Source organism: Punica granatum, chromosome 3 (genome assembly GCF_007655135.1).
Source record: "Punica granatum isolate Tunisia-2019 chromosome 3, ASM765513v2, whole genome shotgun sequence".
Lineage (NCBI taxonomy): Eukaryota > Viridiplantae > Streptophyta > Magnoliopsida > Myrtales > Lythraceae > Punica > Punica granatum.
In genome coordinates, this window is record NC_045129.1 from 32,709,815 (window position 1) to 32,734,712 (window position 24,898).

Below are 24,898 nucleotides of genomic sequence, written 5' to 3' on the forward strand. Positions count from 1 at the left end.
AGAACCAAACACCAGAAGATCAAGAGAGACACGTTTACCGAAGGTTCGATATATCTTAAAAGAAATTTTAATATGACTCAATATTATCGTAATATGAAATTTTTTCACCGTTGGATGGTATAGTGGGCTGCAGGACCACGCGCGTCCAACAGTGGAACACCCATGAGATGAAGTTATTTTTTACTATAAATAGCTAAATCAATGCTTCCCCTGCTCCGGCTGCAGCAGATCCGAATTCCAATTTGGTATCTCAAAGAATCTAGAGATAGAGGGCTCCATAGCCTGCCACGTGGCAAAGGATTCCGTTTCACCCGTGGTTCAACGGGGGACTGCAATCACCTGCAGCCGAGACTTCGTCCATCATACTGCAACCGGTCACCCTTATAATCTGGAGGAGAGTGCCCGACGGGTTTCCTTTCCTCCTGCGTTTGCTGAAATCCTCTCCTTCGTCGCCATTGAAGGGTCCGTCCGGAGCTCGGAAGATGGATTCTCTGCAGTCTCACAGGGCGGAGATGATCAGCATCGCCGTGGCTCTCGTCGCTATTGGAGCTGGCACCGCCTACTACTTCTACATCCACAAGAAACCTAAAGGTACTTTCTTCTACGCGTACGCCTGTTTACTAGCAGATTTCCGTACGAATGTTGTTCTACATGCGCTGCCTGGTTTTCCGATTCGATGTGCTTAATCACTGCGTGATTGGCTCGGCCGCTAAGTCCTCCTGCGATCGAATTGGATTCCAGTATTATGTTCTGTTGCGAACATGTCTGTATAATGATTTTGCTGAGAATTGCATCTTCGAGGATATCTTGGGCAGCTGTTGTCGTAGTCCGGTGCTTTGAGCTGTATTAGTAGAAAGTTTGAGAAATTAATAGCATTGATGGAGTGATGTGAGCGGAAGGTGCTGTAGTTTGTTCATCGTTCGGATAGAGAGTTATGCTTCAGTTTTATCGACCGACGGTGCATTTGTTGTGATATTGATGTTCTTGAAGAGAGATCGGAAGATTGACTTCGGTGGAGGAATATATGAGGCAGGGATGAATTAATGGAGCTAGATTTAGCTGATTCAGCTAAGAAACCCACAATGTGGGATGAGCTGATTGTGGTGATGGAGAAAAATCATGCGTCGCATGATTTTTGTCAAACCAGATTAGGTTGGAAATTCGAGATTACAACTTACAAGTAACATATTTTTCATAGAAAAGCTTGTTTCACTATATTCTGTCACTCTGTCACTCGGTGAACAATTAGAATATGTTAGCAGGCAGCATAAACATTAAGAATGGGCAATCCAACTGAAATTCTTTTTTCTTTTGCTTTTAGTTTTCTTTTTCAATTAGTTGTCCTCATTTGACATGTACTGGTTCAGGTTGCTTGGATCCTGAAAAATTCAAGGAATTCAAACTCGTTAAGCGCACGGAGCTCAGCCATAACGTGGCTAAATTTACATTTGCTCTTCCAACTCCAGATTCGGTACTAGGGCTACCTATCGGCCAACATATGAGTTGCAGGTTTGAAACTTCATGAGTTCATGATTAGTTGCAAGTGCTACGTTTTGAAAATTCCCTTACAACTTTTGGCAGAGGAAAGGATAGTCAAGGTGAAGACGTTATCAAGCCTTACACTCCGACAACATTGGATTCTGACGTTGGATACTTTGACTTAGTTATTAAGGTTCTCCTAGTAATCCTTGTATTTCCCCCTTGAAATTACGTCATTGCAAAAGTTCATTTCTTAGATATCTCACTTATACTGCCGTCAAATTTTATTTGTTTTCCTTTTAGATGTATCCACAAGGAAGGATGTCTCACCATTTCCGCACGATGCAAGTAGGCGATTACTTGGCTGTGAAAGGACCCAAAGTAAATTTCCTTGTTTTTACCTGTTTTTTAGTTTTAACATTTCATATATGTGAGAACTGAGAATGACTGAGTAGAACTCAAATGCGACTAGAGCATATTATGGAATTGTTTGTAAAGTTATTATAGTGGATTGTGCTAGTGTTTATTTGACATATGTCTTGTGCTACTGTTCTAATACTAGGGCCGCTTCAAGTACCAGCCTGGCCAAGCTAGGGCCTATGGAATGATTGCTGGAGGTACAGGCATTACTCCAATGTTCCAGGTGAAAAAAATTAGCATTGAGAATTGATGCTATTGGCTGCATAATAGCCTTATGTTTGGTCTCTCATATGTTTGCTAGTTGATTTCTTAGGTTGCCAGAGCCATATTGGAAAACCCAATTGACAAGACCAACACATGTCTGATATATGCTAATGTTACTTATGAGGACATTCTTTTGAAGGTAATTCTCTCCCTCTCCAGGTTGTGGTTGGTTGTTGAAAATAATTATTGCGTAGTGGTAGTGCAAACACATTTCAGCATACTCGAAAAAATTACGGGCTTGTTGACTTTCTTGACAATATAGTTATTTTATCCATCGTAGGAGGAGCTTGATGATATGGCAAGAAGGTTTCCAGGTCGCTTCAGTATCTATTATGTTCTGAATCAGGTACTTTGTATGCTTGACAAATTTTATAGTGGTTTATTTTATGTGTTTGTGCTTCTATGGAGATGAAAAATGCAGATACTTTTTAGTTTATAAATATGTTTTGTTATCTAGTTGATATATCCTTATACCCCAGTCTGTCGATATTCTCGGCACTGTTAGTGCCTCTGACCATTGATGTCCCCTTCCATTTTTTGTGCACAATTGTGATGGAGTATTTTTGTTCTCTAATTCCTTGAGATGCAAAATTTCAGCCACCAGAAGGATGGAATGGTGGAGTTGGTTACGTGTCTAAGGAGATGATTCAAGCTCACTGCCCTGCACCGGCCTCTGACATCCAGGTTGTGCCTCAATTATCTTTCGTTACGGCTCTCTCTACCATCTCCCTCAATTTTATTCTCAACTAAACCGACTTAAATATTTTGCAGATTTTAAGGTGTGGACCACCACCCATGAACAAGGCAATGGCAGTTCACCTCAATGAACTTGGGTACACTTCCCAGATGCAGTTTCAGTTTTAACTAGTCGCTGATCCTACATTTTTCTCAATCATTGTCCGCCTCACTTATGAAGTTGAGATTGTATTCTTGGCCTAAATGCCAATTACGGGAGTGACCGGAGATTCTTTCCTCACAGTAGTTTCTACACTTGATTCTCATATCGCTGAGCTATTTTCATTTTCTTGATACCTTGGAAGGGGTACTTGCCTTAATCCCGCCGACGTAGGACCGAGTAATTTGAGTTGTATTGGTATGTTGTTTTATTAGCAAATGATTGTAATTTGAATTGATTAACAGAATATTACAGCAATGGAGACAGATTCTCCGAGAAAAGCACTCTGATCATATGTCGTGCTACGGATGTAAATGAGATAAAGATGATTCACGAACAGTCCAGGCTTGGCTTGTCGAAAGTCCGAATTCGGCTCGATCTTAATGAGCTCGAGCTTGGCTCGGCTTGAGTTCGTCAGTCAAACGAGCCGAGCCAAGCCAAGCCCAATGGTATTTAGCTCAAGAAGTTCGCGAGTGTAAACGAGCCTTTTATTTTATAATAATAATAATATCATCGTTGGATACTTGAATTATATTTTAATGATGTTTGTTGTGTAGATTGTAAGAGTAGAATTATTGAATTTGTTTTGAGAGCCTAAACGAGTTTGAACAATTGAGCCTGTACGATTTCGATCTCACGAGCTTATATGAGTCGAGCTTTAGTTGTTGGCGGGTCTAAACGAGCCGAGCCAAGCCCCAAGCTTAAAGGCATAGGCTCGCTAGAGCTCGAGCTCACAAATTACTAAATGAGTCAAGCTTAAGCCTAGTATAGTCGGGCTTGGCTTGACTCGTTTACTCCCCTTGTTCCCAATGTGCCCCAAAATATGAAGTTCACAAGCAAGCAATATGGATGTTGCACAAATGCAGGATTGTCTTCCCCTTGTTATCTTTCGGCGTGGACCCTGTATTTGAAAGCCCAATTGGATCCCAAGCCGGGTCAATACATTGAAGAGTAAAGCTCTCTCAACGTGGATTTTATGTACTCACAGAACTCGAACCCGAAACCTTACTTAAGCAAAATAAGCTTTGAACCACTTGAAACCAACCCACGTTGATTGTCTTCTCTTCGTTTTCCTTCTCCTATTCAAGCACAACGCAATCTCCTCTGATAAATGTTTTCTCCTGCCATGAAAATCTGTGAACCGATCATGTAATGCCATTGCAACCCCTTCGCCCAGGAAGATCTTGGAAAGGCCCTCGGCAGAGGATTTAGGTGCCATACGAAGGGTGGTTTAGCCCACTGATGACGAAGGAAAAAAGAAACACGGCCAAGGTTTACAATTAAGCAGCAAATGAGAAAGGATGCTCATGGTGAAATCCTTAGAAATGTTGCTGATCAAGTCAGATCTACATGAACTTGAGTTAATTGGATCACCGAGGCTGGCCTGAACTCGCCTTGAACCGAGTTTACCCAAACGATAAAGTTCATGGCTTCTTTAAGTAGCTCATGCCAGGAAAAACAGGAGAAACGAAAATGCTCGTGAACAAAAATTTGGTTCCATTCATTTCGTGCATTAATGTATATACATACAATCAAGCAAACTAAACAATGTAGGAAATCATCACCTCGGTACACGTGTGACAATATAATGCCCTTTCTCAAGATCATATATCGTCTTAAACTGAGGTTTTCGCCATTGAAAAATCAATACGATAGCTAGAACGACTACCAAAAGAATGGCAAATAACGAGAAGTATGTGACTGACTCGTTCCCAACAATCTGGCCAAAGTTGTCCTGTTCTGAGTACACGGGATCCACCATTGTTTGGACAATATAAGCTCCGAGTGTCCAGTCAAGAGGAATAATATTACCAGTCCTGTTCGCCGTTTCAATCCTGCGAGTAGTCATCATTCAATGAGCTAAAAACAAAGAGAATATTCTAGACGAAGTTTCATCATTCTAAAACCTTTACTGAAATTACCGATAGAAACTTCAAAGCAACCACTTATGAATCATGGGAAAGGGAGACAGATATATCGAGTAATCTTATGCTATAGCTTCACACATTTGTGACAAGGATAGCTAGATTACACTTTACTAGCAAATTAGTCTTAAATCTGTGTCATGAATCTGACTGAAGGATCATGTGCTATGAGGCATACATAAAAAAATAAATAAATAAATAAATAAATAAAAGAGATTTGAACTGACTAGCTAATCAATGAAGAAATTAATCAAGTTAAAGGAGCAAAGCTGCTCTTATTTACCTTTCACCGGTTAAAGGAATTCCAAGCCTGTCATGCAACAGTGCCACGGCATATGCAGAAGAGAAACAATATCTCAGCAAATCCCTGTCAGCAACGTTGTTGTGTTGACTTTTCAACTTGTTCCAGTCATCCTCGCAATAATGTTGACCTGCTGCCCTCAAGTCAGACAAGCCTGTGCTAGAGAATATCCCAAAAATCTGTAGTAGAAGGTACAGTAAAGAGATTGTAGATCATGGCTTTATTAACTATGCCAACACGAGCTATATGCAGGATCAGCTTATGCAGCATGCCACTGTTTCACCTACCTCATTGGTATAGAAGAAGCTTTCGAGAGAATTTGCCTTATCCTGTAACTTCAAAAAGGATGGCTGAAGAATTTTACAGTGTGGTTGCGAGCATTTATCTGCGCGGAAGAGCAAAGGGAATTAAGTGCCGGACAGTGATCCCTTGTTTCAAACACAAGAAATGGAATTATGCGTCAGAAGGCTATTGAAAGAACAACAGAATATATCATTAATTACATGGAACATTGGACAATGAACAGCTCACAAAGTCGAAGATAGATAGCATAAAGAAGCTCCAGATGCTATACCTTGTCTAGCTTTCAGCAGTGCTGAGGCCTCAGCTTTGCATGCAGGAAAGTTTCCAGATGTATTAGATCTTACAAGCTTAGTATCGCTAGCATCTGGTGAGCGCTCATAGCCTCTGGAAACACAAGGGTTACCAGAAAGCATCTCCTTCAATTGTGAAGCTGCAAGAATTGATATAATTGTCTTAAGCATCTGGTAATAGAGTTCATGTTGTTATTGTCTTAACGACAGGCCATTAGTTGGGAGGTTTTCCAAAAGCCCCAATTATTGCAATCAACATCCATTTTCAGATAACATCGAGCAAAATTTGGAGCAAACAAAAAGTCATGTAATGATTAAAAGCCAGAGCAAGGTTAAAAGAACAAATGCAGCGATTGTTATGATTAGGTTTAACTACTTATAAACTTAAAGCATTTACAGCACTTCAATGTGTCCCAAATACTGATCTCTTCATGCTCATATTTACAATAAAACAAGCAATGAACCCAGATAGCTAATATCATATGAGAAGCCTTTGCAAAACTCACAAGAAGTCAACTCTTTAGATTTGTGAAGCTCATTGAGGGATTCCCACACGGTGTCCTGCATAAAGTAATTGGTTAAAGGTGAACAAGCACATTTTTCTGTATGCTTTTGATCTTTCAAACATTCTACATAACAAAAGGCTTGAGGCAGACAACGGGCAGCGAAATTTTTGCATATATGATGGTAATATAGTGCATTGAAGTTATACAAGCAAACAGGTCATCCAAATGTCTCCCAAACACCAATAATCCAAAGTGTAGTATGAAAAATGCAAATTTGTAGATCTTCCTTATCCCAGTCCTACAATGTCATTGATCTGGAGATTATCCTGAAGTAATAAAATGAAAAATTTTGAATACAACTACTGCCATTGGAAGGCATATATGTTATGTAGCAAGGGTTCTGAGATATTTATGACTCATCCAAGCATTAAGATCATCATATTTACATCTCCAACTACTAAGAAATGCTCTAGACGTAAATTTTACGGGGAGGTTCGATGACATAAATCTGATTTAAAAGAAATAAAGATTAAATATTGAAACATTACATGGGAAACACCTGGCCGAATTGGGGAAAACTTTGAGTATATAGATTGTAATTAGTTCCGAACAATCTGATAATCCGTGAAGATTGCAATGCTGTTGCATCTCTCAGGGCATATGCAACCTGCAGGTACCCGAAATGCTCAGTATTCAACCTGGTGTGTTCTGCGATAACTAATGATACCACTCAAGCGAGAGTCATCTCGATAAACTAAACTCCCAGTAATCGAAAACAAACCTGCAAGTTGCCACCACCAAGTTCAATTACCCCAGTGGTATCCCGAGGTTCACCTCTCAAGCTTCCAAGGACATAATTAACAGCAATCCAAGCATAAACACCTTCATCTCCTCCTGCATCAGTATCGAATTCGAGTCTGGGTCAATCCATCTGATTTGCTTCATTTCTTGCGTCATACTTCCTCAATGTCAATGGCTCTTTTTAAGAAAATTAATCAATGAAAGAGATAGCAAGAACATTTTAAAAGTCAACACACAAGAAACTTCGTTACAAGGCTTTTGCACCATATCTGAACAAGTACTTACCTTGTATTTCTCGAACCCATTCATCCTTAAAGAGAAACCTCGACTTCCTCAAAACCTGTCGGAACGACTTGATAATCCGATCCCTCTTCTTCGAGCTCACCCTATCCAATCCTCCGCTCACCAACAGCACGACCCTAGTGCTACTCCACTCCTTCACGGGCACTCTCCCCTCCGCGAACTCGACCATCTCGGAGATCTCCCTCCCCGCCCTCTCCGGCTCCTCCCCGAAGTGCGCCAAACCAGCCCGGACCATTGCGGATCCGTCAACCGCCACCGTCGGGAGCTCCCCCTCGTTGACGAACTCGAACACGCGGATTCTCGAGGAGTAGAGCCCGACATTGATTGCAGCGCCGAAGAACGTCGGCTTCGGATCGGTGAACTTGGAGGACCGGTGGACGGACCGGGCGGTGGATAAGAGGAAGAAGAGGAAGGGGGCGGTGAAGAGGGGGACGAGAAGGAGGAGAAACTTGGAGGGGGATTTCCTAGGGTTAGGGCTCAGGGTAGACGAGAAGGAGTGCATGCGGGGGTGGAGCTGAGTCCGGTGGGGCGGGAAGTAGGCGGCCGAGGAGGACCGGGGCAGGAGGTTCGAGTAGTCCATGGAGGTCGGCGGGCATGGGGAGGTGAGTCAACTCGGACGGAGCTGAGAAGTGTGAGCCGAGGGACGGATCGTCAATGGAGGATCTCAGTCTGCCGCGGAGATCATGTGGCCATATCCGACTAACTCCACCTGTGAACACGGAGTAAGCAGAGGAAGAAGAAGACGAGTTGGTGTAGACCGGACCGAACCGGAACGCACTGGACCGATGTATAGATGGGTCGAAATGGGCTCAAAACCGATCCGGTCCAGCAGGATGTTTTGGACGGTCCAATTAAGATTTGTCCGGGCCATGATAATTAAGGAGCAAAATGGCTTTATTTTTGCTCCTTGTTTCCGGTGACGTGATCGAGCAAATTCTTAATTTATCACACATGTTCTAGCAAATTGATCCAAGGGAAGGGCGTCCGCACGATGTCTGATGTTCTAGAGGAACTCCATTTTCCAGTGCGAGTGTAACCTTAATCGAATCGGTAAGTTTAACCTTAGTGCTTCGAGTTTATAGGCTTGTCTACTGACATCGAGATCTCGTCATGTCATTGATGCTAAAACTGATTGCTAGCATGTTACCCCCAACCATCCAACGACGATCTTGCTCGAACCAGTCAGATCTCGATCCTATTTGCCGGTGGTTACAACATAAGTTGGGTTCGTCGAATAACGTTAGATATCAAAGTTCAATTTTCCCTCCATTTTTCAAATGAAGAATAAGAGGAGATAGCCTCCTTCCTCATAAAAATGGAAGTCATTTGAAAATCTCTCTCAATCTCTCAGGCCTTGAGAGCCTCCATCCGGCGGCCCATGATCTGGCACCTCAGCAGGCTGCCCACAGTGTTCGCCGCCATCTTCACATCCTCCCACCGGTTCCCCGCCGCCAGCCTCTTGTACATGTAGCTGTCCAGCGACATCCTCTGCACGTACTCCCCGCCGCACAGCTCCACCAGCGCCTCCCTCGTCGCATTGCTCCGGTAGAACACGCTTTGCAACAGGTCCAGCAGCCTGTACGTGCTCAGGTACCTCGCGTCCCACTCCCTGAGGTACTCCCTCCTCAGGTCCTCCTCCGTCACTGCCCTCATCCCCCCCTCCGACGCCTTCACGATCGCCTCCCCGCACATCCTCCCCGACTTCGCCGCGAAGTATATCCCCTCGCCCGAGCACTTCGTCACATAGCCGGCCGCGTCCCCAACCAGCGCGGCCCTACCAAGGACCCTCACCGGCCGAGGGTGCTCTGGTATCGGGTGGGCCTCCACCTTGATCACCTTCCCGCCGGCGATCTTCGGCTTCACTCTCTCCCTCATCCCTCTCTGGAAAGCCTTTATGTCCGGCTTCGAGCAGACCGTACCTGCGAGATAAATTCGTTATTCAAAATCTGGCGATATCATAATTCGAGATTCACTCAAACTTCCCCCTTAACTTTGTTTTTCGTCTCAATATAACCCCTAAAAATAACTCAAATTTTAAATTTGCTCCCTAAACTTTGTTTCTTGTTCCGTGGTTCGTACCTGTGCCGACGGCCACATGATCGCACTTGGGGAACACCCAAGCGTAGAAATCGGGGGACACGTCATCTCCCAAATACATCTCGGCGAGATTTTGGTAATATTCCATTTTCTCGTCCGGTAATCTGATTCTCTCCTGGAACGCGATCGCGCACGAGTAATCACCCGCCTTAATCGACTTCGCGACTCGGCTGTTGGCGCCGTCCGCGCCGACGACGACGTCGACGGCGAGGGTCCGCCGCGAGCTGTTGCTGATGTAGTGCACGACGTACGGCGCGGAACCCGAGGTGGGGACCTCGAGATCGGTGACGAGGCCGGTGATGAGGCTGGCGCCGGCGGACTCGGCGCGGGACCGGAGGAAGGAGTCGAGGACCTCGCGGCGGACCATGGCGATGAACTCGCCGGGCTGGAGGGTCTTGCCGAAGTCGACTGTGAGGTTCGAGGGGGAGATGATCCTCATCTCGGTGACGTGGCGGTCGACGAGCCGGAGCGGGATTCTGAATTCGTCGAGCATGCAGAGCGGGATGGCGCCCCCACAGGGCTTGGCGTCGGCTGGGCTCCGCTCGAAGAGGAAGGTCTCGACGCCCCCGGAGGCCAGGGCCTCGGCGGTGGAGGAGCCTGCTGGGCCGCCGCCGACCACAGCGGCCCTCAGCTTCCGGCCCTGGATTGGCGGATTTTTGGAGGCAGTAACGGTGAGCGAGCGTGGAGCTGAGTATCCATTTCTTGGTCTTCTGCTTGGGAGTGGGAGGGAGGTGAAGTGAGAGTGAAGGTGGTGAGCAGCTTGGGAAGCCATTGGAGGGATAAAGCTAGGGTTTTGGTGATGGAGTGAGCAATGGGAAGAAGAAGAGTAAACAAATCTGCCCAAGTAGTGAGAGTAAAGTGACAAAGTCGAAGGTATAATATTTATTTATTTTTTTAATATTTTAGACAAAGTTGCATTTCATTGTCTTTAATCCGACGACCTCTGTTTATGTTTTTTTTTTTTCTGTGATTATTAAAAGCTTTTTGCAGCAGCAATGGTGAACTGGACATCCTCCTTCGCTTGCAGATTGCCATTTGTGTTGCAGAGGACTAAAAGAAAAGCTTCCTCGAACAACATGGTAAAACTTTCAGATACTTCAGTTTATACCCCTCGGTTAATGTATCCGTATCGCAACCTGGACCCAAGCAATGAATGTAGATCTAGTATTCGACAATACATGGCATGATTTGTCTTGCTCTGGCATCCTATGTTGGAATTCTGATTGAAGGATTAGCTTCTGTTTGCTCGATCAAGTCCGAGATTGAAACGTTATAGGGAAAGATTAGTTGGAGATAATGTGGTTACAGACAGGATGATTTGTTCTAGGATTTGGATTCTTCCTCGAACCCATGCTTTGATTTGGTCGCGTTTGTTAGTTTTAATAAGATCAGATCAGCTCTGTCATTTGTTGTACTCTTCGAAATTCATCGGAGTCGCACTGAAATCCTTAATAAGATTGCTTTATTTCTAAATGAACTGATAAACTGCGTAATGTATAATGAATGAAAGAGAAAGATGAAAGGGCAGCTGCAGTGGAAACTTCATTTCTAAATTATCTGTAGTACTAAGAAGAATCGGGAAACTGAAAATGCAACAGATAACAAATTTAGAACAAAAACACAATGAAAGGGCAAAGTACTATATGGTCATGACAACAGGATTATTTCATGAGGGAAAACAAGAATGAAATCGTAACCTCTACGGATCAGAAGAACATCGAAACAAGAATTGCAGCTCCGAAGACTCCTCCTGAGAGTACACTTCTTGAAGCTCTGCTTTTGGACCCCGATGGGGCGGAGGCGATTGAAGATGGCGGCTCTCCACCTGCATATTTTATCATTAATTAATGATTGGAAGGAAAGATTCTGCATATTAAAACCGTGGTCATGTCCGTAGCCATCAATGGTTCAAAACTTATCCTAGAACAACATTAATGTTTTCCGAAATTTTCGAGTCTTATGCTCGTTTTAAAAGGAGGAATTATGGAACAAATCAAGACTTTTACAAAGGAAGACTTTTCTGCTATGGAACTCACCTCATTCCTACCTTTGCCAAAAGTTAGGCAGGGCTAGAAAGCTAATGATAAAGGCAATGGAAATTTTCTTGATTTCCAACCAAATTGAGATGAGAAATCACGGAAGATGGCTTATATGGAGCAGAAAAGTAGATAAGTGTAAACCGTTTCTGGAGCTACCTGGTGCTGAAGGACCTTCACTTGCCATTGGAGCGGCAACAGGAATCCCGAAAACTGTTCATACACGAAGAGAATTAGGTAAAAAGCAATGGCGGAAAGCATTAAAAATTCGACAATCTCTAGTCGGTTACTAATCATTTGTCTCATATAATGCAAGACTCGTTACGAAATGTACAAGGGGAGACATCATTTAAGTGAGATGGTGGATCCTTAATCACGTAAGTCTGGTATCTGGGCTGCATAACAGTTATTTACTGGTTGTTAATTCATTGTCCGGAGATAAGGTTCTTTTGGTTGTTCCGTGTAATTTGGTGAGTGAAGATCAAAGAGTCGGTCTCAATTAAATGTTGGGGTCTAGCTCTAAACTTCGAAAGGTAGCGGTTCTTTTCTGTCGTATCGTGTGATTACTCGCTACTAGCATGATGTTCTTTTTGGGTAAGAACCTTCTATTGATTCTGGGGCTCAGGCAAACTGAAAAATAGAAGTAGAACGCTTCTTCCTAGTTTGTTGGAAAGGGCACGAGAGATGTTAATTTGAAGCAGCCTATTCTTTATAAGGTAAAATGCAATCGTAAAGGTCTCATCACATTTCTATGGATTTCATTGTACTTTGGTAGGATTCTCTTGTTGAAGATTCAGATCTGTGTCAGAAACATGTTGCTGATCACACGGGCTGAAGTTTCTTGTAGATGTTGTGGAAGGGTGTTAATGATGTTTGATCAGGAGAAGAACAAAACAATGATTCCAAAGTTTCGAACGAGGACAGCAATTCATGATGATGATGTAATCATATCAAACCTACCTATTCATGGAGAGTGTGATTTGGGGTTGAGAGAAGTACCTGAGCATAAGCTAACTGGGGGAGTGGCAACAGCACATACTGAGGGAAGCTTGAGGGCTCTGCTGACGCTTATATTGAACCCTGTCGATTCGGGCTCCCCGAGCAGTTTACACAGGCAGACTGGGCTGCTGTCCACGAGGTTCTTCAGCTCGGGGCAGCATGGCTTGTCGGGCACCGTCAGGTTGCTCCCCGGCTGCACGTACGTAAGGCAGTCCGACAGGTTGAGGAGGATAGTAAAGCAGTCCGGACCAGGGGGTGGAGCCGGGCCAAAGCTGGATTCTGGGCTGGGGACAAACATCGGACTCGGGGCCAATCTAGGTGCGGACATTGAGGTCGGGCTTGGGGCCTGACCGAGTGCTGACCCAAATAATGCTGCTGAGAGAATGAGGACAGCCACGGCAGTCGACATTCGAGCCATTGCAGGTTTCCAACTACCAAGTCTACGATTGCTCGTAACCGGGAAGATGAGAGGAGCGATGAGGATGCTGAGCTTAGTATAGGCAAGGAAAGAAATGTCTGGTGTGGATGGTTGGCGTTGAAAAAGAAGAGGTGAGGGAGTTTTAGAGCCAATTCCAAGCAGGGAAGTGAATATTGGGAAAGTGGCTATGGCTGCTTTCTTTCTCAGGCAATGGTGGAAGAATTAATAAGGTTCAACTACCTCCAGCTGTTTGCTTCAATCAGCATTTGCTTGCTCTTTCCCTCCATCTATTACTCACCGTCAACGTTGCCGTGGTTTAATTCATTTTTCTTCTGCTTTTCGATATTCTTCTTTTCATATTGTTTTCTTGGACATAATGTCAAAATGACTTTTTGTCCCTCTCCCCGTTTCCTGGTCTCTCTAGGAATGCTTGGAAGCCCAGGTTGATGATGTCCTGCATCGATCTTTAACCACCCGAGAAGATTTACTTGCTTCCAGTTCACATTTTAGTCGTTACCGATGACGCTTGATGCTGATTCGATCGTGTTTTACTCACTTTGCTGTGATATTGTTGTGTGCTACGGAGAAAAGAAAACCGAGCTGAAGTGGAAGATATAGCTTACAACCTGGCAAATTTCAACGGCACAAGTCACCTCATTTCTTCCCTGCTAACATTGCCATGAAAGGTATATCGATCTCACAAGAAATCCTGTACCTTCCCTTATAGATTATGATTTGCCCCCTCGAAACTTCCGAGAAAAAAGGTAGCTTTGTGTTATAGTAACTAGCTAAATCTAGATTTCACGAATTACATGGGTCGTCGAGTTTAAATTCCATCATTTGAAGATTCTGCAGGTGGAATACCGAACTTTGCCCCGTGGATGACACAGTCGGCGAGATGCAGGTATCGGGGACTCGCAAGAGGTAGGAATCTGATCCGATGGGAATTCTTTTGGAATGTAAAATTATTCGATCCATCCCCAAGAGGACCCACAAGAATGTGAACTGGAAATTATACTTGCAAATTCCTAAAAGAACAAAGCAAACATGGGAGGGAGGGGGATGGTTGGAAGTTGAGGGGTGTGAAGGCTGAGAGCAATAATGGAGTTAGTTCAGTAGCCGGAAAAGAAACGGTTTGGGTGAGCTCACATGCTTTGATCGAGGATTGTTTCTGTGACCTTAATTTGCCCGAGCTGTTATTGTTCGGTTTTGGTCTACTCGAAAAGATTATTGGGTGTTTCGAAAGCACGAGAGAATTGACGATCATACGCGAGAATTCAACATATATGATGGGCTTATAATTAAACCGATTGACTTGTGTTTGGACCGGTCGATTTTTTTCAATTAAATTCAACCGCATCTTATGCGTAATGAAAAACCTCTCGTGGGTCCATAAAAAGATAGCTGAATGTCTTAAAACATATTCGGTGCCCTGAAAAGCTCCAGCCATCATTCATTTTCTTTTTCCAACCTTATACAATATTTCCATTATTTTGAACAATTCTTGCATAGATAAAAGAGGAAGTCAGTTGGATGAACAATAAGGTGGAACTCAATTAGTAACGCGCTAGTGTTTCAAGTATTAGGTCCGAAGTTTAAGTCTCCTTAAAGTTTTGGGAGCAAATAAGGGGAAGGTCCCTCTATTTGTTGTTAAATCCGCTTGAGGTGGTAGTACTCCGACTATAGACTAGTGGATGGGTGGTATTCTTATGATATCTCATTTGGATCGAGGTGACGAGCCCAAGACCTTGGATTCTTGTGTGGATATGGCTCAAATCAGATATTCTACAGCGAGGTTCGGGCTCATATGATTACGCTACATGGGGGTTGCTACGTCGGACGCCCCTCGACCCCTATTTACTTATACAAAAGAAAAAAAAAAAGAAATTAGTTGGATGTATGTTTACAATTATTATTGCCACCAACAAATCAAATCTCATTCCTCGTATTTATCGTGAAGTGATGCCTTCGCACGACTATGGACTTGTGTTCGTTAAGATATCATCGTCATACCTTGCACTAAAATTGTATGTTTCTAGGGGGGAAAAAAGTACTATTGAATCTTGGAAAATGATAGATCTTTTGAGATGGTATATTTCTTAGAAAGATGTATTATTGAATTTAAAAATCAATGATTGATCTTTGAGATGGGAGGGTCGAACCGTAAAGATTCGAGATATGACATCCTGGATAAAATTCTGCAAATTTGCCAATTCCCCAACCTTACTGTTGGGCAGTGCTTTTGCAGAGGTAAGAAGAAGGGGGAGAGAGTAACAATTGTGCGTGTTAATAGGAAAACATATAAGTATATATAGGACTATATAAATAAATATTTTTATCTCAATAATAACAAAGTTCATAGTTTCAGAAAGGGTTAATTTCACCAGTGGTCTAAAAAGTTTCATGAATATTTCAGGTTGGTCCAAAATGTATTTTTGGTAACTTGTTGGTGCAAAAAGTTTCAAAATCGTTTCAATGTAGTGCATTCGGTCAATTACCTCTGACGTCGTTAACATTTTGCTGATGTGGTTCGTCATATGTGTCATTTTTATAACGTGGAACCAATCATAGTGCGCCACGTCATTTAAGATGACATAAAATCTGAAAAAGTCCAATAAAAATATAGAATATATATATATATATATACACACTAAAAATATAGAAAAATAAAAAAAATTATTTTTAAAAGTTTTAAAAATTTTAAAAATAATTTTTTTTTATTTTAAAAGTTTTTAAAAATAATTTTAAATTTTAAATCAAAATTATTTTAAATTTTAAATTAAATTTTAATTTTAATTTTAATATTTTAAAAAAATTTAAAAAAAAATATTATTATTTTTCTAAATATTTACTATTTTTGTATTTTTTTATTATTTTTTATTATTTTCTGTATTTTTATTGGACTTTTTTAAAATTTTATATCTCTTAAATGACGTGACTCACTATAATTGATTCCACGTAACAAAAGTGACACATGGGACGCGCCACGTCAGCAAAATGTTAACAGCGTCGGGGGCAATTGACGGAATGCATTACATTGAAACGGTTTTGAAACTTTTTATACTAACAACTAACAAGTTACCAAAAAAATATTTTGGATCAACCTGAAATATTCATGAAACTTTTTGGGCCACCGGTGCAATTAATCCTTTCAAAAAACACATGAGTTCTATATATTGGGCTGTTATAAGGCAAATCCTTGGGGAAGCCCAATAGCGGCCCGCAACAGCTGAGGCCCAATAATGGCATCTGGTTTAAGCAACGGGCCATACAATGTCGTCTCCGTTTTCCTTTTCTGGGAGAACGGGAAAACGGAAAGGGAAAAAAATTGCACATGTAACATGTTTTCGGTGCAAGCAAATTTTTTTTTTTTGATGAATAATGCATAATAATAATATTAGTAAAAAGTAGCGTCTACAAGAATCATGAGGTCTGGATACTCTTTAAAAGTACAAAGAGAATGAAAATTGAACCTTGAGCAAAAGTGGCCCAAATTATGTACAAGGGTATTATCGGGGCTAGGAATCCAAGGTGCAAGCAAATGTTTGGTATCACCTGAAGAGAAACAGTTCGTTTCCTTCCCCCATAGAATGACAAAGAGATAGAGAGAGAGAACGAAAGAGAGATCTTCCTCGCTTCAAACCTACCGAACAGAGCTCCTCTTTCATATTTTCAGGAATTCGGATGGAGATTCGTTTTTTTTTTTTTACGGTTTTAGAAGTAAACCGATTGACTTTTGATTTTACGGGTTTAGAAGTACGAGCGACTCGACATCTTGATTCAATCGCATGCAAGAATTCAGAACGGAAATACGTTCTCGACGAGCCTCAAAGTAAACCGATTGACTTGTCTTTCGGACCGCCATTGAATAGTTGTATTCGCTCTGCCAATCTGGCTTAACCTTAACCTTTTAGGAGTTCACACTTCAATTAATTGCAGCCAGTTACTTTATTTATTATTTAATTTATACACTTTGAAAATTAGCTTATATAAATTGTTATTCGCAACTTTTCAAAATTGAAATTCATGATCATTTAATAGATGACATAGGATGTTAAATGTCTTAGTATTGAGTATCTATTTCATTATTAGTTTTTTTTCCAAGTGTATCATGATATTCGAAAACTCAATAGGTCCCTGACTAATCCAGTTGATCCGGATCAATCCATTAAGAGTTTCTTAAATTAGTTTTTAAACATAATATTCTGTCTACTAATACTTTGTAATACTTAAAAAATAAAATAAAATAAGACAATAAGATCTCATAACGAAGTACTGACTCTTACACTAATTTTATTTGTATGCAATATTGAAAATCCTCACGTGGGTTCATTAAAAGATAACATTAATAAAAGATGGCTGAATGTTTAATTAATCTTATTTATAAGTGGCCTGTAAAATTTCAACCATCACTCATTTTTTCCCAACCTTGTACAATATTTCCATTCATTCTGGCGAACAATTCTAACACAAAAAGAATTGAGATCAGTTGGAAGTATGCTAACAATCCGTCGCGTTTGCTACGCAAAAATGGAATAGAATAAAATGGATATTTCAATTTTCCACCCCATATCCTTATTTAGTTGTACTTATTAAATCCAACAAAAATAAAAGTGAAATGCTCATTTCATTGCGATGGTCATTTTTCTTCAGCTTAATGGAACGATCATCCTTTAAAAATTTAAGGAAATTCCACCAATTTAATAAATTGTGGAGTAAACTAACAATTTGGTCCCTAAGTTATCGGGTTTACATCACTTGGGTTCCTGAATCATTTTTCCATCACTTAAATCCATGAGAAATCGATTTTACATCAAGTAGGTACTTGGTCATATCAGATAGGTCCTTGAGCATATCAGTTAGGTCCCTAATTATATCATATAGGTCAATGTGTTCATCATTTAGGTCACAGACTAAGTGAAAGATATCAATATGGTCCTTTCGTTACATCAATTTAATCAACAATCACATCAGCTGGGTCCTTGAGATTTCCCGTTCAATGACCGTTAAGTTGGCTAAGGACTTAACTGATGTAACGAAATCTCATGATCTTTTTATTCTTTTTTCATTTTTTTAGGATATTTTCTCTCTCTTACTTTTATAGTTTGTTCTCGTCCTTTTCTCTCCCATTTCAATTTTTCCCTATCAACTCTTCGCCTTCTCTCCTTTGTTCAATCATAGCGTCAACGAAGCTCTCGATCTTGCTGCCATTGATCATGGTGAAGCTCTTCCACTCTCACATTGTGAGACGTAAATGATCTAAATGATAAGTTTATTTGCAAGCCTAGGGAGACCTAAGCAATAGAGCAAGAAGGCACCAGAAAAACACGTTGGTCTTAATAAACTGAAAAGGAAGTTGGTTCAACCATAATGTGGTAGGCGTGGAGAAATTGGTTACAACAAGAGAAGATGCAAGGGGTGGCCAACACTTAAGAGAAAGGGAAAAAGAAAGGGAGGTGGTAAGCATGGCCCTTCTTCATCGAGGACAGTTGAAGCACCGTGTGGGAGTACTCAAGCAGAGAAATGGAGATAGCGTGATTCAACCGATCCCAACCATCACAATCATCTCAAGCAAATGTCCGCCCATTTATTATAATTGATGAGCAGATCTTGATGGACGGGTTGGGAATGGATCGTTGTATCGATGAGGGCTCGAGCTCTGATTTGGAGCGCCTATGTATCATGTGATCACAAGAATCAAAGCCCTAGATGTAGTTCTAGGTCGTCAGAGATCAACGGAGGTGTGGCTCGAGTTCAACTGTAGAGAGAAAACTGATCTGTTGTGTAGAGAGAGAGTCGAGTGGAGAGGATGATCAACAGTGTCGGATCCGAATCCCCTTTCTCACGGGCTTAGAGCCTATTTAGAGTGATCTAGGCCGGACCCAGATGATAGCTTGAGCCCGATTGATCATACTCGAAGCCTAGGTCCATATCAATAATATTATCAAGGAAGTGCAGTATATATGTGCATATAACAATGACTTCTGGTACAGGTACCTCAGTAGCTTAGCTTTTTCACAGCCACCAACTGTATCCATTGCTAAGTTGCTAATGAAAGGTTTGACCGGTGCCTGTTATCTCTTGTATTCCATTAGGCACCATTATTGACTATTGAAGAGTGATTCCCACTTAAAAAATAAAGTTGTTTCTGGGAGGCTCTTATTATCGCCTGCTCTTTACCATGGGTTGTGTGATGACGGCAATTTCAGCAGGGCTGACTTGTATTAGTGAATAATAAATAAGACACGTAATATCTAACAAGGTTAACCTTTTAGATTAGACAGTCGTGGTCACTTAGAAATCTCACATTATATCAAAATGTAGGTTCGATAGACCGCTCACACATTTGCGTTGTATTTAAAGAAATTTCATGTTATGGGTCTACAAATATATTCCAGCATACACGAGGGGGAAGTATTAGTGAGTGAATAAATAAATCATTCCAGATCTAACAAAGTTACTTGACTTTTCTCTAAGTATATGATTTTTCTTAGAAATCCTTGGTCTTCCATCATTAAAATGTCTCTGCGGATCCTTTTGTTCATCAGATGTCGTCCTCCAAAATTCCAATCTCAGTTGGAAATGGTCAAATACACACGGTCTGATCCATCCATGGATTGGTAATGAGTCACTTAAATCTAGCATTTCAAGATTCTTCTTAGTTACTATTGATAATGATGATCTTATTCATGAAATGGGCCTATAGGATGGCTCAAACGATCAAATTGGCAGGGTTGTTTTTTACATGGAGAGGGATCCAATCGAATAGGAATTAGGCATGCTGGATGACGGGTCCGTTTGGTAATAGAATTAAATTTTCGAAATTTAATTGAAATAGATAAAAGACAAACAAGCATGTCGGTGAAAAAAATATTCATATATATACATTTTCAAGTGGATTTATAATAATGGGGTTGAGGAAGAAAATAAAAAACTAATGATTGTGTTATTAAATTGTGATAAAAGTAATGAATAGTATTGAACAATTGAAAAAATTTAGCATTAAAAAATTAAATTAAATTGTAGTTAAGATTAAAAAATTAAAGAAAAATGAAAAAATAATGATTGTATTGTTGAATTGAAGAAAAAATGGAGTGGAAAATATATTCACAAAACCAAACGAACCCTATCTTTGCTTGCCTCCTACACTTGATAAAATTTTACTTCAAAAAATTCGATAAGTTTTTAAAATTTGACTAGCCAAAAAACTCAATATAATATTCATTAGTAATACATTATAATTTATTTATGTGATAATCACGATTTAATAAGTTTCTTTCCGTGTGATTTTAAATTTTAGTTTTACATTTCAATTGGCATTTTTTTTACTCAACTCTCCGTTTCTATATAGTTTGGACAAAAAATATTTATTTTATTAATCCAATGTCATTATATTATCATAAGAACAGATATAATTAACATACGTACAAAAAATGATAAACAAAAAGTATATTATGAAGGTTTCATTACAATTAAAATAATAATAATAATAATACTTACGAATTTAAGATCTAGAAAACCATGTGATTTGACGAAATCACAAAATGACATGCATGAATTTGTTCCGTTAATTGACCCAAACATTTTCAGAAAGTCCCGAACTTTTTATTTTCAAAGAATCTGTCCCAACCTATTTTATCTTAAGAAATTACCCCTTCACACCGGCCCCCTTCTCTCACAGTAATCTCTTGGCCTCCAACTCTCTCTTGGCTAGTGATGCCTCGCCCCAACGTCCTCCGACCTTGGGCTTCTAACGACCACGACGACAACCTTGGCTTGGTTATCCCCTTCCCGTTTGTGGGTCTCTCTACTCGCCGCCTCGATCTCCCGTTAGTTTTTGAACTCGAGCTCCCTTGTTATTCATTGAAGAATATTTATTTTCTTAGGTGCTTCCTTTTGTTTCTTTTTGGATGATATATTAAGATTGATGTTCGAAATTCTGGTTTGCTAGGGTTCGATTAACATTGGACCTTATTGATTCAATGAACTGTTAATATGTTTTCTCTTCCGACCGTCTCCTTATACTATGCTGGCCTTTCTTCTTTCCCTCGAGATTAATAATTCTGTATGCTGATTCGCTTCGACGACCGATCTCTTTAAGCCACCTGGTTCAGATCTATGTTTGTCGAGATATCCCCTTTGATAGTTCTTTATAGGATTCATTCGCACGTATATGATCACCAGAAAAAAAATTGGTAATTTTGTTGGTCGAGCAGCTCCAACAAGAAGTTGGCCTCATTTGGTTTTGGATATACGACTACTGGTCATTTTATCGAAAACTAGCTTATGAAACACATTTTCCGAGTACTTTTTCTTCTAATTTCGTGTTAATAAACACAAGATCAATTATTATTGGTTATAACCCATCATCTAATCAACAATACTGTTGGACCAAGAATCGCCTCTGACCGGAAAACATGAAAAGTTATATTATAAAGACCGTATATAAAACGAGCAGCCCTTTCACGAGCTCCGGCATTGTGCCGAGGTTATATTACAGCTTCATGCGAGAGACCTCAAGCCTCTCATTCCCAACGAGAGTAGGAATAGCAATGGGCCATGTTAGGGCGGATATTAAGGTTGCGTTTGGTTTCATAGTAGGACTTTAAAATCAGATTTTGATTTTGATTTTGAGTGAAATAAATGGGGTCCACTCTTTGACTTTGTATGAGTTATGTTGTTTTGTTGTGGAAAAAAGTGATATAAATGTGGCCCACTCTTTGACTTTGTATGAGTTATTTTGTTTTGTAATGGGTAGAGTTAAGTTAGAATTGTGATTTTAAAATTACATCCACAATCCAAACAGGCCCTAAATACCCTGAATTGTGCGCTGGGTCTGCAGACCCGCCTTGACCTGTGGAGGGCGAGTCTGACCCGACCCGTCTCGATTTGCATTGCAGTAAAATAACCCTTATATATATTTATATTATATTGTAAATATAGAATAAACAATTTAAGAATGAAATGATACTAAAAGTATTTTTTCAATACAAATTATAATGTAATACATTGTGTATATTTATATTTATGCAAAATATACGGGGCGATGGGGCCAGGGCCGATCTTACACGAGATCCATATTTGACTGAACACTAGCACAGGTCGGATTCGACCTGTCCCACACAGGTCGGGTCAAAGCAAGTACTCGCGGTCCGGGTCAAAATTGCCCTCGCTAAACGAGAGTACGATGGACGTTCTCATACCATCGAAGGCAAATTGTTGACCCGGGCCTAGATACTAGGCCCGCATGTATAGGTCCAGGCCCACTAGCGTAGACCCGGGCCCAACATGATTTCGGGCTCTCGTTTTCCCTTTTCCGGGAAACTGGGAAAACGGAAAACGGAAAAGAATTGCACATGTTTTCCGTGTGATGATTGATGGCTGCAAGCAAAATGTTGCCATCACCTGGACAAGAACAGTTCGTTGCAGAGAGAGAGAGAGAGAGAGATAGAGCTTCCTCGCTTCAGATCTCACCAGCCGACCTCGAGCTCCTCTCCCATGGTGAAGTAAATCGAGCGGCACCTCTCAGCTTCGCCTCTTTCTTACTTCGACGAAGAGGAAACAACCATACTCGGCGTCGGGGGAGAAATTAACAGGAGGAGGAAGGAATCGCGGTGATGGAAGGCTTTACCGCCGAAGATCTGTCGACAATCGGAGGAATCGCCACCGTGTCGCTCCTGCACTCGTTCATCCCGACGCATTGGCTTCCTTTCTCCATCGTCGGCCGAGCGCAGAAATGGACGCTCTCCCGGACTGTCCTCGTCAGTAAGTCCCTGTACATGCATAGAAATGTATGATGCGTGTATGCAACTTTGCGTATGGACATCCAATTGCAGATCTATCCGCTTTTGAGACTATGTAGACATCGCCTTTCCATATGTTGCCGACAAATCCTGGAGTAGGGAGCAGCGGGAATGTTGTAGTTCTGGTCTCGTGTATGTTTTAGCATGGCATTAGGTGTGCGCAGTAGGATCCATAGGGCAGAACTTGCTTTGCCGCATTGCCGATTCGGCCTTCTCCGTAGAAAGCTGAGGAAGAACACCGATCTCTTGTTGTACTCTCAACATTAGGTTAAGGGTTTATATTGTGCCCTTCGGGAGCGGCAGCATGAGGCTGTCGTGAGTAATTGTTATACATTATGTCTTTCCCATGTCATCTGGTGATTTCGTTGTAAGGCTTTTTCAGTTGCTGCTGAAGTATAATAGGTTCTATGTATATGATAGTTTTTTAAGGTCAGAATCACATGAAGATATTGCCTTCGATGTCTTTAATTATATGAAAGAATGGGATTTGCCCCATGCCGAGTGCTTGAATCCACTCGAAGGGTTAAATGCTTGAGCTTCAATCACAGTGAAGATCAACGATGTTTTTGCTAAGGCATGCTCTGACTTGCTATGCCTATTTATTGAAAGGTGATCCTGCTTTTGTTTTTCCTCTTGCAGCTGCATTTGGAGCAGTTTTACACGTAATATCTACTTCCCTTCTTGGCATAACTGCAATAACAATGGCAAACACGATTGCTGGAGAAGAAACAGTCCACAAACTTGCTTCACTCTTGCTGGTTGTTCTTGGTGGTAGCTACATCTTGTTGTTTCTATCCGGCAAAGGTGGTCATACTCACTCCCACAACCAACCAATGGAGAAAATGGCCGTTGCTGGACTGGTTCTTGTTCCTGCATTATCTCCTTGCGCTACAACACTTCCAGTCTTTCTCGCTGTTGGAAATTCCTCCTCAATGATGATACTTGCCATCATAGTGTTGCTTTTCAGGTATCTACCAACTACATGTTTCTCACTAGATGTAAATGATTTAAACATATGGCTTGATACACCAGCATTTAATGCTGATTCCTTTTTATACAACGGCTATGCTATTCTAGTACTAGATGGGTTGATCAAATTTGGCAACTCTTAAAAATTATTTGACTATTGCCTGTTGCATTGCCTTTGGAACAATGCTTACCTTGGATCTTTGGCTTGAATGAACATTTGTTTTGGGTTTACAGCACCATTACTGTGATGACATCGCTGGTGGCTCTCTCATTTTATGGAGCTAGCCAACTGAAGTTTCACTGGGTGGAACGATATGACAAGCTTCTCGTAGGTTCAGTACTGTGCTTGGTAGGAATCTTGACCCTTGTTTTTCATCATCACGATCACGATGGGGATACCGGCAGTCAGCAATTGCACAGGAAAATTATCAGTCTGTGATGGTTTATTGTATATCATCAAGTGTTCTTTTACATTTGCTAGCGGCTATAGTGAGAATGTATTTTCTGTATTAATCAGCAACGCTCCAAATATAAGCTTCTGTTCATTTTGATGAAGTGAGTAATTGAAATTACTCTATTTCTACTGGCTACTCTTCTTCTGCCACTTTCTTAATTGAGGGTGAGTGTTTCTACCTTCCTTTTGATTGCCCTTTAAATTAATTAACACGAAAGATAAAAGGTTCACTCACAGTCAATATGAAGGAGGAGTTCTCAGATGATGTTTCCACCCATGCTTGAAGTAGGTTAGCTGTGTACTTATGGCTTTGTCCATTTCTGGGTATAAGACATACATAATAGACTTGTTTCTGCTTTGATCAATCGGTTCAGCATACAAACATGCACCCATGTGAGTTTGGAGCAGAACTGGAGACAATCCTGAACTTAGTTCAGAACTGCAGAACCGTAACACATGTGGGGCTTAGTTCCTGTACCGCTTTGGTACCTCTCTATCTCTATATCTCCTCCGCGATATAATAAGATGCTTGGTAAGTTTGGAACATCTGCATTAACTGTTGGATTACTCAAACTTTTTGGCAAGTCTATGTGGTTTCACGAGGTTGAATTTTGGCATTTCTTCGATGTTTGAAT

At 41.1% G+C, this 24,898-nt stretch overlaps 5 protein-coding genes and 2 long non-coding RNA genes across 7 annotated transcripts; 4 read left to right on the forward strand and 3 right to left on the reverse strand.

Moving 5' to 3' along the window:
• Nucleotides 1–399: 399 nt before the first annotated feature.
• LOC116198502 (NADH--cytochrome b5 reductase 1-like) lies at nucleotides 400–3,342 on the forward strand. Its single transcript, XM_031528666.1, has 9 exons — nucleotides 400–591; nucleotides 1,368–1,509; nucleotides 1,582–1,672; nucleotides 1,783–1,860; nucleotides 2,042–2,122; nucleotides 2,213–2,302; nucleotides 2,444–2,509; nucleotides 2,761–2,847; nucleotides 2,935–3,342. Exons 1-9 carry the CDS (start codon nucleotides 483–485, stop codon nucleotides 3,025–3,027), a joined length of 837 nt encoding a protein of 278 aa, XP_031384526.1. The 5' UTR covers nucleotides 400–482; the 3' UTR covers nucleotides 3,028–3,342.
• Nucleotides 3,343–4,532: 1,190 nt separating this feature from the next.
• Nucleotides 4,533–8,211, reverse strand: LOC116199256 (probable apyrase 6). Its single transcript, XM_031529556.1, has 8 exons — nucleotides 7,470–8,211; nucleotides 7,165–7,277; nucleotides 6,943–7,050; nucleotides 6,384–6,438; nucleotides 5,859–6,017; nucleotides 5,572–5,669; nucleotides 5,267–5,463; nucleotides 4,533–4,893 (listed from the first exon to the last, which is right to left on the reverse strand). The coding sequence occupies exons 1-8, from the start codon at nucleotides 8,065–8,067 to the stop codon at nucleotides 4,620–4,622; spliced, it is 1,602 nt and encodes a 533-aa protein (XP_031385416.1). The 5' UTR covers nucleotides 8,068–8,211; the 3' UTR covers nucleotides 4,533–4,619.
• A 419-nt stretch (nucleotides 8,212–8,630) lies between these two features.
• Nucleotides 8,631–10,389, reverse strand: LOC116199257 (geranylgeranyl diphosphate reductase, chloroplastic-like). The gene is made up of 2 exons (XM_031529557.1): nucleotides 9,567–10,389; nucleotides 8,631–9,406 (listed from the first exon to the last, which is right to left on the reverse strand). Exons 1-2 carry the CDS (start codon nucleotides 10,354–10,356, stop codon nucleotides 8,835–8,837), a joined length of 1,362 nt encoding a protein of 453 aa, XP_031385417.1. The 5' UTR covers nucleotides 10,357–10,389; the 3' UTR covers nucleotides 8,631–8,834.
• On the forward strand, nucleotides 10,316–10,998 carry LOC116199259. Its single transcript, XR_004155508.1, has 2 exons — nucleotides 10,316–10,457; nucleotides 10,565–10,998. It is a non-coding gene; the product is annotated as an uncharacterized LOC116199259 (long non-coding RNA).
• Nucleotides 10,999–11,103: 105 nt separating this feature from the next.
• LOC116199258 (non-specific lipid transfer protein GPI-anchored 2) lies at nucleotides 11,104–13,130 on the reverse strand. The gene is made up of 3 exons (XM_031529558.1): nucleotides 12,620–13,130; nucleotides 11,780–11,833; nucleotides 11,104–11,409 (listed from the first exon to the last, which is right to left on the reverse strand). Exons 1-3 carry the CDS (start codon nucleotides 13,035–13,037, stop codon nucleotides 11,291–11,293), a joined length of 591 nt encoding a protein of 196 aa, XP_031385418.1. The 5' UTR covers nucleotides 13,038–13,130; the 3' UTR covers nucleotides 11,104–11,290.
• LOC116199260 lies at nucleotides 13,126–14,343 on the forward strand. The gene is made up of 3 exons (XR_004155509.1): nucleotides 13,126–13,267; nucleotides 13,462–13,723; nucleotides 13,884–14,343. It is a non-coding gene; the product is annotated as an uncharacterized LOC116199260 (long non-coding RNA).
• Nucleotides 14,344–22,433: 8,090 nt separating this feature from the next.
• On the forward strand, nucleotides 22,434–24,399 carry LOC116201927. The gene is made up of 3 exons (XM_031533388.1): nucleotides 22,434–22,802; nucleotides 23,480–23,807; nucleotides 24,044–24,399. The coding sequence occupies exons 1-3, from the start codon at nucleotides 22,655–22,657 to the stop codon at nucleotides 24,246–24,248; spliced, it is 681 nt and encodes a 226-aa protein (XP_031389248.1). The 5' UTR covers nucleotides 22,434–22,654; the 3' UTR covers nucleotides 24,249–24,399.
• Nucleotides 24,400–24,898: the final 499 nt, after the last annotated feature.

Coding starts and splice junctions, on each gene's coding strand:
- LOC116198502 (XM_031528666.1), top strand. CDS start 483: ATGGATTCTCTGCAGTCTCACAGGGCGGAGATGATCAGCATCGCCGTG. Junction 592..1,367: donor CATCCACAAGAAACCTAAAG/GTACTTTCTTCT, acceptor GTACTGGTTCAG/GTTGCTTGGATCCTGAAAAA. Junction 2,123..2,212: donor GCATTACTCCAATGTTCCAG/GTGAAAAAAATT, acceptor TTGATTTCTTAG/GTTGCCAGAGCCATATTGGA.
- LOC116199256 (XM_031529556.1), bottom strand. CDS start 8,067: ATGGACTACTCGAACCTCCTGCCCCGGTCCTCCTCGGCCGCCTACTTC. Junction 5,670..5,858: donor ACTGCTGAAAGCTAGACAAG/GTATAGCATCTG, acceptor TCTTCCGCGCAG/ATAAATGCTCGCAACCACAC. Junction 5,464..5,571: donor GCTTCTTCTATACCAATGAG/GTAGGTGAAACA, acceptor CTTCTACTACAG/ATTTTTGGGATATTCTCTAG.
- LOC116199257 (XM_031529557.1), bottom strand. CDS start 10,356: ATGGCTTCCCAAGCTGCTCACCACCTTCACTCTCACTTCACCTCCCTC. Junction 9,407..9,566: donor TCATGTGGCCGTCGGCACAG/GTACGAACCACG, acceptor TTTATCTCGCAG/GTACGGTCTGCTCGAAGCCG.
- LOC116199258 (XM_031529558.1), bottom strand. CDS start 13,037: ATGGCTCGAATGTCGACTGCCGTGGCTGTCCTCATTCTCTCAGCAGCA. Junction 11,834..12,619: donor CCCAGTTAGCTTATGCTCAG/GTACTTCTCTCA, acceptor GTGTATGAACAG/TTTTCGGGATTCCTGTTGCC. Junction 11,410..11,779: donor TGAAGGTCCTTCAGCACCAG/GTAGCTCCAGAA, acceptor TAAAATATGCAG/GTGGAGAGCCGCCATCTTCA.
- LOC116201927 (XM_031533388.1), top strand. CDS start 22,655: ATGGAAGGCTTTACCGCCGAAGATCTGTCGACAATCGGAGGAATCGCC. Junction 22,803..23,479: donor CTCCCGGACTGTCCTCGTCA/GTAAGTCCCTGT, acceptor TTCCTCTTGCAG/CTGCATTTGGAGCAGTTTTA. Junction 23,808..24,043: donor ATCATAGTGTTGCTTTTCAG/GTATCTACCAAC, acceptor TTGGGTTTACAG/CACCATTACTGTGATGACAT.